Below are 13,554 nucleotides of genomic sequence, written 5' to 3' on the forward strand. Positions count from 1 at the left end.
ACATTGGTATTTAGCACTTAAAAGACCATCCTCAACTTTGCGCTGCCTGTGGAAAATACATTATTAAATCTAGTCCACCATAATTCAAGTTTATTTTTGGATCAGACAGATGATATGTTGAAAAAATGACAGTCTGATGCATTGTAGAGATGTGATTGTCATGTTCTGCTTTTGCCATTCAATTGAAGTTCTAAAAAAAAGTCTGTCAAAGAACACAGCTTAGGGGTAAAATCTTGTAAATGGTTCTATGCTGTAGTCATTAAAAGCAGAGTGTTTTTTTTCTCTCAAATAGAGACGCACAGGCAAGTAGTTATTTAAGCTTCGTTTTCTGCAAACCATATCATTAGCTACAGAGGTTTAATGAGGGAGTTGTTCCAAACTGCAGCTGAGGCTCATTAACTCCACCCAGCATTATGAAAAACCAAAGACATCTATTATTCATAACCGTAAATGTTTAATATGCTTCAAATTAGCACTCTTTATAATGAGGTTAAAACTCTGACTTATGCTGAATTTCGTGGGCATGGTCCAAGTGCTGTGCTGCGTTTGTGCTGTTAAGTCATCACATTGCGGACACACAGTACAGCTCGGCTTCCAAATTATATTTTACATTCAGTTGCTTGACAGACATCGTTATCCTGAATGACTGGTTACAAATCATGTCATTTATACAGCTGGACTGCACCTATGGTTTAAGCACCTTACCGAAGGGTACAACACCAGTTCCCCAGTGGTGAATTGAACAGGAAAGCTTCAGGTTACCAGCCCGACTCCTTTCCACACAGCTGCTTCTGATGCATACTCACTAATGAGTTTTATTAAGGTATGAAAGATGCTTGTTACTGTTATACCAGGTTAGAGCACCTGAATGTAGCTACCCGGTTTTACTTCTTTGATTTACATTAAATTATACTTGGCTATCAGTCACTCAGTATTAATTCCATCAGGGACACTTTGCTCTTTGGCAAACACCCTACACCTTGAGCTTTTCGTTACATATACAGTAGATCATTACATTACACACTTTGCTAATACAATGTAAACTCACAGCGTCTAAAATCTAGGGCAAAGTTTTCACATATTCACATTAAATAATTACCATGATGTGTCATTAAAATCATGTCACAACATAGGCAACATGTTCTCATCCACAACAATTAAAGATTGGTCAAGATTTCATTGGCTTTCAGCCAAGTCATTCACTTGAAGTTTCAAGTTACCACAATTCCACGGTGAGCTCTGAAATTGAGTGGACCACCTTGTGTATGTGTGTATATAAGGCAAAAAAGATTACAAGTCCTCTTAATATTAAAATTTGACTGCAGTTTGAAGATCATCACCCATGTTGTTAGTGCAGCCCTTTGGTGTGACAGACAGACACGCAGATATATGGAGCCAAATGCAATACCCTTAGGTTAAGGGTAATACAGAAGCAACAACAGCTATGCCAAATTAAATGAAAAAGTTCAGCCCTCAAAGAGTTTCGGTGCCAAGTATAGGCTTCCATTATAGTTTGTGGGATGACTTGCTACTGGCGCAATACATCAGAGATGCAACTACTTCACAGTATTTGTGCATGTGGGTCATTCCGTTGTTGTATTCACTTTTTTAATGAAAACTGTTAAAACCTCGCTTGTTTGAAGTCTACCCTCCCAGTGAAAGTCATAATGCTATCTGGCCTTGGGCATTCTGCTGGTTGTACCGCTGCTCTGATTGGTCAGGTTCTTGAGGACGCAGTTGTTGGTGAGTATGGCCAGTTTGGGGTTGAAGGTGCCATTGCTCTTTTCCCAATGACACACCTCTTCCTCATGCTTCTCTTCTTCCTCCTCCTCCCCTTCCCCAACCTCACTTTCTTCATCACTGCGTTCATCTCGCTCCACCTACAAGACAAAAATAAAAAAAAAAGCATAAACACACACTTCTGGCTCTGAAGTGAGAGGGACCAAAAGAGGTTCTCTCAAAATCCACATTCCAAGGTCCAGGTCCAGAACCTCTGGTCCACTAAGGGGTTTTAGTTCAGAGATTTAGGGAGCTGCACTCACCTTGCCCAGGAACAAAAATTTATAGACCATGCGTAGAATTAGCCAGGCCCAGAAGATGTGCAGTGCTTGGAGCACCAGAAGCAAGGCATTGAAGAAATAATATCCGAAGAACGGTTCAAAGACATCCATGGACAAGAACAGGGTTGTGTTGATTACTCTAAAAGTCAGGAGGAGAGAGAACAAGAGGAACCACATAAAACAATGCACTCAAATCCATTGCAAGGAGTCCAACTTATTGGTTGTCAAATGTCTTTACTGCTCACATACTAGGGCTTGCACTTTTTTGGAGGGGATGTGATCCTCATAAACTCTTAGCTATGAAGTTAATGAGGTATATTTAAGATGCAATTGGATCCTAATCATGAGAAGTGTTCCATGCCAACAATCAGAGTTGTGCACACCTGGGACTGGAGATTAAATTCTTGTCGTTCTGCATTACCGATCCCCTTTGGACTATCCTCAGCACAGCAGGAAATAATTACCACTGTAGTATTATACCTTCAACTATCCTTTAATTTACCTTGTTATAGTGTGCTTGACAGGAGTACCAAGCAAAAAAAAATAATATTTGATCATTATTCAAAATTATTAATTTTAATGGGGCATTGGGTAAAAAGAGGTAGTTCACCTTTTCCAAGCAGACCCCTATGTAATAATCAGTAAAAGATTTGACTGAATAAGCATTTTCAAATCAATGACTCAATGACATCGACATGCCATTACAGAATGAAGGAAATACACCCTAGATACTAAGTCCTTTAACTGGTGCTCCAGTCATCATAATAAGCAGTCAATCATTCATCAGTCTGCAATCATGTCTTGGTAAGGAACAGGGTTGTAATTCAAAGGTTGCCAGTTTGATTCCCCAGTCTTGCTCAGACACTCATATTCTAAACTTGGGCAAGGCACTAAACTCAAATTGCCCCAGTAAATATCCATTTCTCCACATGGCTGGATAACATAAAAATCGTAAGCTACGTTACTCACTCCGGAACGGCTTGTCTGCTAAGCAACTGTCACGCAATGCAGTGCGTCACTCTGTAATGTAATGTATCAGTCGAGTGTCTTACTTGCAGGGAAACACCACGAGACGAGTCACCAGGAAGACCACAGCGAAAACGACAAACAACGCATCGCAGGTCTTCCTCCAGCCGGCGTAGTTGAACATCTTGGCAGACTGTGGAGACAGGAGGCTTGCACAGTGACTCTCCACTCCAGTATTTGACTGGCAGACAAGCTTACAGTACCAGGCTCTCTCTGGCTATCAACAGATGGTACTGTCACAACTCATCTAATATGGGTTCATTTTGATCTGCAAAGAAAATGAAGTATATACAGGAAAACAGAGGATTGGACTAGAGTCTTACAGGCACAGTTTTCCTCTTGAAAAAAATGGCCAAAATGACTTCCCAAAAATTATATCTTGTTATTCTTTAAAATATTAAAATCTGGGGATGAGTGACAGCCAGCTTGTAGAAAGGGCTGTATGTTTTTACCCATTTGCAGGGAGCCAGTGGGGGCATTCTTATGAATGGCATACCTGTGTGAAACTCTAGCCTCAGGTGTACAAGAGCTCTTTAACTGAATAGTTAACATTGAACCCTGCATCACTGAGGACATCACAGGACACTGTGCATGTATTCTGTCCACCCACAAAGATAGTTCTAACAGTGTGATAACATCATACATGCCTACATGTGCTAAAAGATCGCACTGCAAGAACAGCATGTTCCCTTTTAAAATGATCTATTATTTGTTAAAAAATAGGAACATAGGACAAAATAAAACAAGTAAAAGGAGGAAGAACAGCCAGACATGGCCTTGGGTGACACAACAGAGTTTCCAGTCAAACCAGGAAAAAGGAACATCAGGAAAGTCACACTCAAAACACCACACAGACACTTCTGTACAGGAAATAAATGCCACTGCAGTGACTGCGTGCTCTTAATCATCATGATATTGCAGTAATGGTAGTGTTCCAAAAGCCAGTTATTGTTACAGATATAATCCGTGTCTGGTTTTACACCTCATAAGTGTGATATCCTTCGTTCGGTCACTCGGTTATTGTCAACCGAATGAATATTGCATTACACCATCTCAGCAAAGCCTAGACAAATGCTAAATGAAGACCCTTGTTCTACCTGTCTGGGATAGATGTATTTTTGACAGGAAGTGGGGTCTAGCTCCTACCTCCAATAGGAAATCTGAAGAGTCATGCACCAGCATCACCAGGGTGCCTATGCGTATGTAGTTGGCGCAGTATGAGAAACCAAGCAGAGAGATGGTAGCAATGTGGTGAATGACTTGCTCCTTAAAATCCTGGAGGGAAAAAAAAACAATCCTGCAATTACACAGGGGCATCAGGTTAGCACAGATATACAATTTAGTCTAACATGTTTTGTCATGTTAGACTAAAATGAACATACAAATAAGATGATTTAAAGAAGACTGAAAACCATTGCATTGTGGGAGATAGGGGAGGGCCTACTTGTGAGATCCACACTGGTTATTTACTAAACCTGACAAGAGATGCCCTTTTACATTACAGGAGCCAAATGTCATTCATATTTCAACTGACAAAGGAATTCAAATGACGGCTTTCCCCCCCCAGACATGTTAGAGATCATATCAGCATGTGGAAGCTGCATGTGTAGTCATGAATTTACAAAAGGAAACATGGCTGTAGAAACTCAAACACAGTCCAGAGAATTTCTCTCCCCTCCTACACTTTCAACCAGGAAGTGAGAGCTTTGGATCAGATCACTCATTTCCCCTGCAGGACCTGTGTGAATTATTAATTGGCAAAAAAAAAGAAATACTAACAAAAGACCGCTAAAGAGCAATGCTCCTGAAAAAAAGTTACAGTGGCTATGTGACATAACATACATATTTGGAAATTTACAATTGTACACTGATCTGAGTGTAATGGTAAACTGAGTAGAGGTGTAATGTTAAAAGGTTGGGGAATACTGGGACTTGCCTTCCGCTTGACATCCACAGAGACACAGAGCAGTAGGGACCAGTAGAACCCCAGTTCTGTCAGGTAATACCAGTAATGAGACCGGGAGACAGGCTGGAGAGACAAACAGAGATACATTCCCGAGATGACTTCATTGTAACTCTGGGTTGAAAAGTGTTAATGTTTTCTTTTTTTTCCCCAGTAGAGGTGGAATCAGTCTAGCTCATAATCCCCCTTTCTCACTGTACAACTGGAACTAGGCTGACTCATTTTACCCATTTCCCACTGTATAGGTGTAACCAGGCTGGCTTGCTTGTACCCTTTTTTGCACTGTATTGCATGATCTTCAGCAGATAGTTCTGAGTAATACATCTGAACAGCAATCATGCTATGTACCCAGGCAGCCAGCTTTGGCTCCAGCCTCTGCTAATCTATGTCTCACTTTGCATATACCTGGTGACATCAACCTCACCATCCCACTGTACTCCAGGATATGCTCACCAACGTTAGCTCATGCATTTCAGTATACCTTTTTTTATCCATTAGAAGGGTTTTCCCCCACACCCAGGAAACAGTATGGATGCGACAGATGTTCCACCATATCTACCCCTCCCAAAAAAACCTTGACAGGCATAGGGTGAACAACAGAACAATCCCCTTCTGGGAGATCAGTTTACATTGCAATGTGGCAGGTACTGTAGAATACTGTAGAATGGGGCGGGGGGGGGGGGGGTTGGGGGGGGGGGGGGGGGTTGAGGAGGTTGTATGGCCAAGTTGTGAAATTTAATCATTGCGCAAGATGTCCTCACTCACAAAAAGAGTGAAGTGGCTGACCGTAATCAGAGCGGAAACAAACTGGCATTTCTCTCTCTCTACCTGTGAACCCACTCAGGGTGCAAGAGTGAGTGAGTATGTGTATGTGTGTGTGTGTGTGTGTGTGTGTGTGTGTGTGTGTGAGTATGTGTGTGTGTGTGTCTGTGTAAGCACCTCCTCCAGGCCCAGGCTTGTCTGTTGTGTCTCAGTGTCTTTCCTCTGATTTTCCAGTAGGAGAAGCACCAAGCATATGGCCTCACCTGCTGTGGATATCCTCTCCAGCACTCTCTCTGATCCCAGAACCATGGTGCCTAGGGCACAGACACACAGGGTCAACACATGTGGACTACCAGAGAGTCATACTCACGCAGCAGCTCACATGAAATTCAACATCTGTCACATTCATCTCACAGTTGTTCAATAAATATTCAATATTGCCATTATGCGTTTCTATTGACAGCACAGGTGTAATGCACCAAATCACCTGATAAAAGCCAATTCTGACAATTAATACAGCTGAACGAGAGTTTCTTGGTTCTGATATGAAACAAGATTTTAATTATCCGTCGAATTGGTCAGTCGGTAGCAAACACTCACATCAGTAAGACAAGCCAGACCAGCCGTGAACGCCACGAGGTAGAAGGCAAACCTCCAACTGCAAAAACAAGATGAATGCGGTTTGAATAACACTTGTCTCTCTGCCGAGGGGTTGACAATACTGTTAAAGGAAGGACGCTGTAAGAGATAAAGTGGGACTTTTATTTTGAAGGGGTTCACAATTATCTTCCTCTTGAGGACAGTTCTTTTTCCTCCTTGGTCTTTGTTGGATTAACTAGTTCTAATAAAGGGCTTTAAAATCAAAGTCTCTTCCTCTTGCTGTGGAGAAACAAATGATGTAAAAAAAAGTAAGGCTGTGAGTAGACTCACCAGGCTTCACAGAACTTCCTGGTGTTGCTCGGCCTGTCCTGGTTTCTACGATGACGGAACCAGGTTTCGACCTGCCTCTGGGTGAGGTCACACTGTTTGCACAAGCTGAGAATCTCACTCTGAGGTCAGGGGAAGAGATGGACAGAAAGAGGATATTACACTTCTCCCTGCTCTTTCAGCTTCCTCCCCTTGCACCCCCATTCCCAAAGCCGAGGGCAAAACCAAGCGGGCATTTTCAGCATGTCTTACAAGTCATCACGGCAAGATACACTAAATACACATTAACCCTACAGGGGGTGGAGACACCACATGCTGTCAATCACTGGCTTGTATGAACTAAAGCAAAAAGACTTCCCTATCAGTGAGAGGTACAAATCTGGGTCACTGATGACATATGATGGCTCCTTGATTTCTGGGGTTCATGAAGGCTGACTCTCCCATCACTAATTAAATGCATATCATAAAAGCAACACAAACAAACGCACTAAACAACTAGTAACAGTACATGAACATAAAAAAACACAGCTAAAATATAAGCATACAATTGTTAATGTTTCAGCATACATGCAATGCCTAACAAATATCCTCAAGTGCAACATACTCATGTCATACTGACATGTACACAAGGCCTAATAATGCTGCTCTTATAGATTATTATTTCATAGTTAATGTTCACATTTCTAATAATGATCTGTAAGAGTAGTTTCAAGCTGTATCAGACTTTACACAGATTCCAACAACTTCCCAGCCACAACGCCTCAGAATCTTACAACTCCAAGAGCACTAGTTTCCAGTTTTCACTGACACCACAATTTGCCATCTACGGTATCCCTGCGGTGCTGTATGTATTAAGTGACTATCTGCAGCATTCACTTTCTCTAAGTATTAAAATGAGAAAACGTGTCCCTTCATCTTCGAAGGGTTGTGGTAGACCCAGAAAGCTGTCATTTGGACAAAAGGTAACTATAGCAGTAGCATTCAGCTGAAGATAAACCTAACGATAACGTGTCGTCAGATGGATTATAAAGTGATGCTGGTATTCTCATGTTCCACACTTTAAACGCTGCCAAAAGCTTCAGTAGCACAGGCTGAGTGCAGGTTTAGTTTGTTCCTGCCCACAGGAGGCCTTTATATTATTTCCCACACACAAGTTCCTTGTAATTTGAGATATATTTTCCCTTTTCTTTTTTTTAAAAGCTTCACAGGAAGCATATGTCCCTATGCAAATCATCTTCGCCTGATTTCTATTATTATTTCTCATGCATCCATCATATGTTAATGATCGAACCTTCCCTAAGGCAAAAAAGCACATTACAAGTTCGAACTGGCAGACTGTAATCCACATGCACAGTGAGAATCAACAGCGCTCAGATGCAGAACCATAACCCCTCTATCCAGTTTGGTAACATATAACAGCATTTGAAAATTCCCCATGCGCAGTCCTATCATCCCGCCAGTGAGAAAAATGAAAGCACTTTGTTTTAAATGTCATACATGTCCACCACATCTCAATAGATTTCATGCATTTCATGGAATACTTTTTTGAGGTGAGGTTTAGTGTATTTGCCCCCCACAGCCCACTGCTGGTGTTTGTGGGAAGGGAGGTAAGCATAGTGTGTTTCCTTGAAAAACCAAGCATGATATATATTTATTCAGTGGGTATGAGTCAGAAAGAGATGATGTTTATTGGACAGCGAGTGGACGAATATATCCTCTTGAGAAGATTTGTTAAAAAAAAAAAAGAATGAGTCCTTCATAAGCCTTACATAGTGACCACAGAAGAACAACATCACAGGTGAATCTTAAAAAAACAAAAAAATCTTAAATTTGAGACACGATCAATGAAGATGCATCATTAGCTTGAACATCTCACAATGCCACATGTATTTGTTTGTTGTGTCACAGAGCCTGGGCTTCACCAGCTTTCTGTTGCACTGTAACAGCACTTTTAATAGGTCTTCCATTACAACATCAGCGCCGTTCCCCGGTCCAGTGCCCCCAATTTGTTTTCCCCATTTGACTGTGTGATCTCAGTGTAACCGACACCGCCCCTCCCCTCCCCCAACTCCCTCTTCCCCTTTCAAAAAAACACCGGGCTCCAATTTCTAACGACTCCTCCCCTGTGTGATGGCTAATTCCTCTAGGGTCTTGCCAGCTTGCAGCCGGCAGGGAAAGATCAGGTGAGTGATCAGGTGGGGGGAGGTGGCAAAGTGGGCGTAAACATTCAGCCGCAGTGACGGATCACCTTCAGACAAACAGCCAAGGAGCCCTCCGTTCGTCAATAGAGGGGGGGGGGGGGGTGATGGTGACCTGAGCCCCTTCCTTTTCTTTTTCACATGAAAATATGGAGGTTTGCAAATCAGCCCGGGTGGTAGACGGACGCAGACAGCCCTGCTGATAAGAGATACCCAACTACAACTCACACACACACCGTGTGAGAGGCCGACAGATATGAACTAATTGGGCAATGAATAAGGTCAGTTACCTCTGCTGTGAAAAGTCGCATGAATGAGAACCCCACCATTCAAAGATACACACCACACAGACTCTGAGGCCAATAGGTCATTTGCCGTGGGGACCCATTTGCAATTCTACATTAACATAGTTTATTGGTAAGCTGAACCTTTATGAAGGTGCATTTTACAATTTCATTCCTTTCTGCACTCGCACCCATTCTCACTGATGTTTAACTTCCTGTATGCCTCCTTTTGATCATAATGTGATGGACTTTTTTCTGCATTAAAAAAAACATACTTGCATTCCAAATGTAAAAAAGTGCTGACTTTTTCAGGATTATAAATTTTGGTTTGATCACTGATCCAGAAAGTACCTAGTTTCCAAAGACAGACACACAACTTCACGTGCATATGGGGTGGATTCAATGTTTCATAATATTGGGAGGGTTCCTTTTTTAACGTGCATTTCTCTGGAAACTCTTTGCCGCGTATTGCAACACCTTTCAGAGGTAGCTCTCGTTTCCTGGGCGTGTCAGAACCGCTGCTCACTGCTCCAGCATAATCACACAGTGTTTTTTTTCCGGAAAAAAAAAAAAAAAAAAAAATCACACCTTCACTGATGAGTCACCATTTCACAGTTCCCAGCGCTCGTCACCCTCCCTGTGACATCAGTGCTCCAAATCTGACATGCGCACAGGTACGGCGAAGGCTCACCTGGGACGGGTGATGGCTGTGGTGGGTGTAAAATGCCTGCAGCTGTGGGACGGGCCTTGGTCTCACCCGGGTTTGGTCCCGCACCCCTAGCTGCCTGCCCAGGGGCAGTGCCACCACCCTGGGAGAGGAGAAACAGCCAGCACTTGTCAGGGCATGAAAACTAAACAAAAAATGTGCATGCGACTTTAAAAGGGGTGAGGCTGAATAAGAACCTGGACACACAGGAAGACATACATAAGTCAACAATCTGGATACCTGAGGTCTTTCCCCGGTGTCCAGGACAGATCTGACTAACTGGAAGACTTAAGTGTGCACTGTGTGTGTGTGTGTGTGTGTGGGTGTATTGATTCATATGTAAATGAGTGTGTGTGTGGGTGTGTTTGCTCGTGTGTATATATATAGGCATATTGGTTCATATGCAAATGAGTGTGTGTGTGTGTGTGTGTGTTTGTGTATGCATGGGTGCATGGGTTCTTGTGTAAATGAGTGTGTGTGTATAGGTGTAATAGTATGCAAATGAGAGCACATGTGAGTATGTGTGTGTACATGTGTAACCCTATCAGAACGTTTATCAGACAGCGAGGAAATTGATAGGACGAAAGGTTAGGGCAGGTTTGCATGTCGACTCCGGTTACCAGGGGAAACAGCTGCCACAGCAACACAGAGCCCCTTTTCTTCCTGCTTGCCTTCTGTTCACCTGTGCACCCACCCCATTCCCCTCCTTTATCCTTTCATCTCACATCTGCCATCCAACACAACACCTGTGCATCTCAAAAAAGGTACACAGCCCCAAATTAACCTGCGCCCTAATCTGCACCTCCCACAGCCCATAAATACACCTGACTTTCCCCTTTCTACTCTTACCGCAGTCAGGTTCACAGAGTACAATTACAAAACGCAGACACGGCCGCGGTTGTTAGTCCCACTGGAAGCCGGCAGTGAAAGGGGTTTTTGTACCACAGAGAAAGCTAATGAGCATTAACACTCATGAGTGTGTGTGTGATCAGAAAGCATATTTGACTACACGTAGTAGCTGCACAGCTAAACTACAACTAAACAGTCTCCGCGAGGTTCAATTAAAATATTACACTGCAACTTAAAATTAATCTTGACCTCCTATTAGACGAAACAGTCATTTAACAAGGAGTGTGTCTCTATGTGGTCGTGGCTTGCTGTAGTTGTCAGTGAAGCATGCTGAAAGATGTTAGCTTAACCCAGACTGCTTTTACCCACTGGAACATGCTCGCAGAACCAGACCTGCTGAAAGGAAAATAATTCAGCAAACAAATGGGTGTGTGGCTGCACAGCAAGGCTTCCTCTCTTTCTGAGTGATCACAGCCAGTAACCGTGGTAATGCCTGCGCCAGCCCCGCCCTCTGTGCATCCAACACACTCTCGCCGCTGGAAACACATCGAGGAAAGGCGCACACACACACTCCAAGCCTGTATCTCTCCGTCTGATCTCTGTACGTCCTTCACCCCCTCTCTCCCACCCCTCCTCACGTGCACGGCTCTGCCCTGTGTCACAGGCGACGTTATCTGCGGCGACTTGCATAGCTCGCATTTTAAACATTTCACTCAAATCGCTGTAGATCTCGAGACCCTGGTATGGAGCTTGCATCTCTCTGGTTGCTGGCCCAGTTTCTTAACCTATTCTCTGTACTTTGGATGTGTCTGGGACAGAGAGAGAATCTGCTCCCTATGTGATGTCCAACTCGGGGACAACAATGGAGCAATCGGCTTGGAGAAGACCTCGTCATCCTTCTCATTCTCCCCAGAGGAGCAGAGATCCCATGATCGCCCGAATCCTCTGAGAAATCAGGCATGCACCTGTCCCTGAACGCCTTTATCCCAGCAGAGAGAACGCAATCACTCCCCAACCGCCAAGCACTCACCTCTCAAAGACGTAGCGCAGGGCGATGAACCCGAGAGCCAGGGGCAGGGTGACAAAAAGGTCCCGGGGCCGAGGGTACTGGGCGCCCTCCTGCCCTTCCATGTCCTCCCAGGCGATGCCAGGGGGCAGCCAGTACTCCTGTCTCCACAGCCAGTGGTCCAGCAGCCCCATGCTGTGAGAGAAATCAGGACAAATGCAGAGTGACACGTTTCAGATGCAAGATACCCAATGTGAAATAGCTCTGTACAGCCACCTGGGCTCAAGGTAAATAGCAGAGACTGCATTTGACACCTACTATCATTATGTTCCATCATTTGATGCCTGCTAACTGCAAGGAGTATCATGGTTGTTTTTAATGTTGCTCTATCGTTGCCAGATTTCTACTTTGCGTGGTAAGACAGTCATTCTCACCTCACCTGGTAGAACAGCAAAGACGAGGATTTTATACTTCGGTGCTGAGATGTTACGCTTTTGGAACTTGTTCCCGATGCTATCAGCAAAAGGAGATGGTAAAAGGCCGGCTGCGGGCAACAGTCACTCCAACAGAACTTCTCACAACTTTCCCAAGTTCGTGAGAGGGAAACGCTTATATATAGACCAAGGGTTTCAAGCGAAAATTTCCCATGTGTCACTACACCGTGTGTGTGTTTCGAGGTCTCCACGCCAAATACCGTACTTGCTAGTCAACCGGCGCTACACAGTTAAGACAGTGTTTCTGTCATATTTACGTCACTCGTGAAATCGAACTGCAGGTGGAGAACAGTTCAGGATGAACTGCACCCTCCTTTCATTGCATTTTTCTTGAGCGACTGTCTGCTGTTGCAAAAGGCAACAGAATCATGTTTGTTAACAGCACTTAAGGCGTGGGTGGGAAAACAAAAGACTACCATTGCTGTGCGAGTTGACTTCTCAACATCACCCCATAGTTATGCTACACATAATCTCTATATTCGAAGGATTAGGCGAAAAAAAAATGGAGCATGGTACCAAAGACCTCACATGATACGAGCAGCCCACTATTCGTGACCCCAACACACAGGGGTTTTCCGGAAACAAATTATACTCTTTATTCTATATTTAACAATGCACCAGACGACATTGTGGATACTGACCGTAAGTGATTAAACTAACCTGATCAATGACTTTAATTAAACTGCAGCAATAAAAGCAGGAAATCTGATAAGTGTTTTAGTTTAGTTCATTAGCTCCTATATGCTGCGTCCAAACTTCGTAGCAGTAGCTTTCATCAAACAATCTACCATAAAAATACTACTAACAACAGCGAGAAAAAGAGTCACACTTTTAATCAAACCCATTAAACGTACGACAACAAAACTTTAGAATAAAACATTTCACTAACCTGTTTGTGTTGGGGAAGGGGATGAAGCAGCGGTACAAATGCGCAAGGACGTGCCGTCTCACGCAGCCGAGCCTTCGGACGTTTCAAGCGCCGCTCCCCGACGGCAAAATGAGTGCTGTTCCGTCCGTTAGTCCCTCTCACCTTTGTCGCACCTAATGATTTCCACAGCGACGAATGGGCGTCCGCGATAAGAGAAACCCCAGCCAAGCGTAATACGCGCGCCATTACGCAACCACACAAAGCCCTTTAGCAGGATTACAAGATTTCAATCTTCTCCGTTTATTCATATTAAAAACGCGCTGGAGATTTTGGTCTGGTATATTTGTTCATTTTGTTATTTTACATTTTTATCAGCAAATAAAATGGCATGCATGGATTCTTGTTAACTGC

The 13,554-nt window shown here is 43.5% G+C and overlaps 1 protein-coding gene across 1 annotated transcript; it reads right to left on the reverse strand.

Annotated features, from left to right (window-relative positions):
- Positions 1-44: 44 nt before the first annotated feature.
- LOC118796149 (ceramide synthase 2-like) lies at positions 45-13,333 on the reverse strand. The gene is made up of 11 exons (XM_036554999.1): positions 13,165-13,333; positions 11,806-11,976; positions 9,912-10,029; positions 6,742-6,860; positions 6,412-6,469; positions 6,075-6,125; positions 5,023-5,115; positions 4,233-4,361; positions 3,113-3,219; positions 2,043-2,199; positions 45-1,880 (listed from the first exon to the last, which is right to left on the reverse strand). The coding sequence occupies exons 2-11, from the start codon at positions 11,973-11,975 to the stop codon at positions 1,671-1,673; spliced, it is 1,212 nt and encodes a 403-aa protein (XP_036410892.1). The 5' UTR covers position 11,976; positions 13,165-13,333; the 3' UTR covers positions 45-1,670.
- Between the last annotated feature and the right edge of the window lie 221 nt (positions 13,334-13,554).

This window comes from Megalops cyprinoides, chromosome 20, assembly GCF_013368585.1.
Source record: "Megalops cyprinoides isolate fMegCyp1 chromosome 20, fMegCyp1.pri, whole genome shotgun sequence".
Classification (NCBI taxonomy): Eukaryota; Metazoa; Chordata; class Actinopteri; order Elopiformes; family Megalopidae; genus Megalops; species Megalops cyprinoides.